This window comes from Prionailurus bengalensis, chromosome D1 (assembly GCF_016509475.1).
Source record: "Prionailurus bengalensis isolate Pbe53 chromosome D1, Fcat_Pben_1.1_paternal_pri, whole genome shotgun sequence".
NCBI lineage: Eukaryota > Metazoa > Chordata > Mammalia > Carnivora > Felidae > Prionailurus > Prionailurus bengalensis.
Window position 1 is genome coordinate 61,914,032 of NC_057346.1, and position 1,911 is coordinate 61,915,942.

The 1,911-nt window shown below is 44.1% G+C and overlaps 1 protein-coding gene across 1 annotated transcript; it reads right to left on the bottom strand.

The window, feature by feature from the left end:
- On the bottom strand, positions 1–948 carry LOC122482576 (olfactory receptor 51Q1-like). Its single transcript, XM_043578883.1, has one exon. It carries the CDS (start codon positions 946–948, stop codon positions 1–3), a length of 948 nt encoding a protein of 315 aa, XP_043434818.1.
- Positions 949–1,911: the final 963 nt, after the last annotated feature.

Consider the following 1,911-nt stretch of genomic DNA (forward strand, 5'->3'; position numbering starts at 1 on the left):
CTAGTGCAATTGTCTATGAGAAATGAGGTGAAAAATTCTTTGACGGATCTGCTTTGTTTTAATACTATAGATAATAGGGTTCATCACAGGAGGTGCTAGTAGATAGATGTTGGCCAGGATGACATGTACAATTGGAGGGGCATGCTTGGCAAAGCGGTGAGTCATGGAAAGTCCCACCAAGGGCACATAGAGGACCAGAACAGCCAGAATGTGGGACAGACAGTTATTGAGAGCCTGGAAACTTTCACCCTGGGAGCTGATTCTCAAGACACTTCTCAGAATGAGTGCATAGGAGACCACAATGAGCAGGGGGTCCAATGTAGTAAAGACCAGAGCTATAACAAATCCATACCAATTATTGATAGTGGTATCAGCACACACCAGGCGAATCATGTCTTGATGAAGGCAGTAGGAGTGGGAGAGATGGTGGGAGCCACAAAATGGAAGCCGTTTCAGTAGGAATAATGCAGGAAGAACAGTCAGAACACAGCGGAAAATGATGGCTATCCCTATTCTTCTGATGACCCGGTTGGTAAGGATGGAGACATAATGGAGGGGGCGGCAGATGGCCACATAGCGGTCAAAGGACATGGCCAACAACACGGAAGATTCCATAAAAGAGAATCCATGGAGGAAGAAGAACTGGGCAAAACAAGCCTCAAAGCTGATCTCTGAGGCATTAAACCAGAGGAGTCCCATGACTGTAGGCAAAGTGGTGAGGGTAAGCCCCAGGTCTGTTAGAGCCAAAATAGAGAGGAACAAGTACATGGGCTCTTGTAGGGAGGGTTCTATCCTGATGACAGCCAGGATGGTGATATTGCCCACAATGGAGACCGTGTAGAGACAACAGAAGGGGATGGAAATCCAGCCATGGGAAACCTCAAAGCCAGGGATGCCCATGAGGATGAAGAAGAAGGGGACTTGAGTGGAGTTAGTAACCCGAAACATGACTGGAAGAGGCAGCCTCAAGACCAGAGCTCTTTCCCAAATCTGTGAAAAGTGGACAACATAAGGATTGAAATAAATAGTCTATGACTATCCGAAGTCACTCTGTGATAGATCATCAAGTAAGACCTGGGGAAAGAGAGCTATCTGGGCAATGAGTTTACAAATGTTTTATCAGTTTTGCTTGTTTTAGCTCTTACCTTGCCATCTCTCGTCAACCACTGAGTTGACAGCATGAAGTTCTCATTAGTTTTAACCCAAAGACTTCTTTATACATCCAGAAGGCAGTTATGCCTTTGCAGCAGAAGGTATAAGGGTACATTATGGCCATTGGAAAGAATAACTGTGGAGAAGAGATTACTGTAGGACACCTTTGGATGGCATGGGGCTAGGAGAAAAAAAGAGAGAGCCGAGACCAGTAAATGTAAAAAAAACGATTCCAATATGCTTATTGACTCTTTTGAACCAAGTGAACAATAAAGAGAGACTTGAACTGAGGTAACAGAGTGGGGAAAGATAATGCCTGTCTTCAGAGCCTAGGATTCCTGAGACAGAACTTTTAGAGGCCATATGGTGCAAGGACTCTGTTGGAAAGGACCTTCCATGAGCGAAATGGGTCAAACTTGGGTGCTCAGATATCTGTCAAAAGAACCTATATTAGAAGACTAGGCCTAGGAAGCACTTTCTTGGAAAGAATACAACAATAATAGTAGGAACATCTCCACAGGAACAGCCTAATAGCATTGGAATAAGGCAAAATACCCTCTTGGTGCATAAAGCAGTTGGATCCATTGGATCAGCCAGTAGATTTCTGGGAAGCTGTTTAAGTTCATATTGATGGATGTGAAAGGGAGCAGAATCTGCCACCCCAAAATATGCCTGTTTGGCTTAATGATTATCTTGAGTTGATTATTTCTAAGAAACAGCAGACCTAGAACAAAAGCTGAGTAGATGTTACCTTTCTGA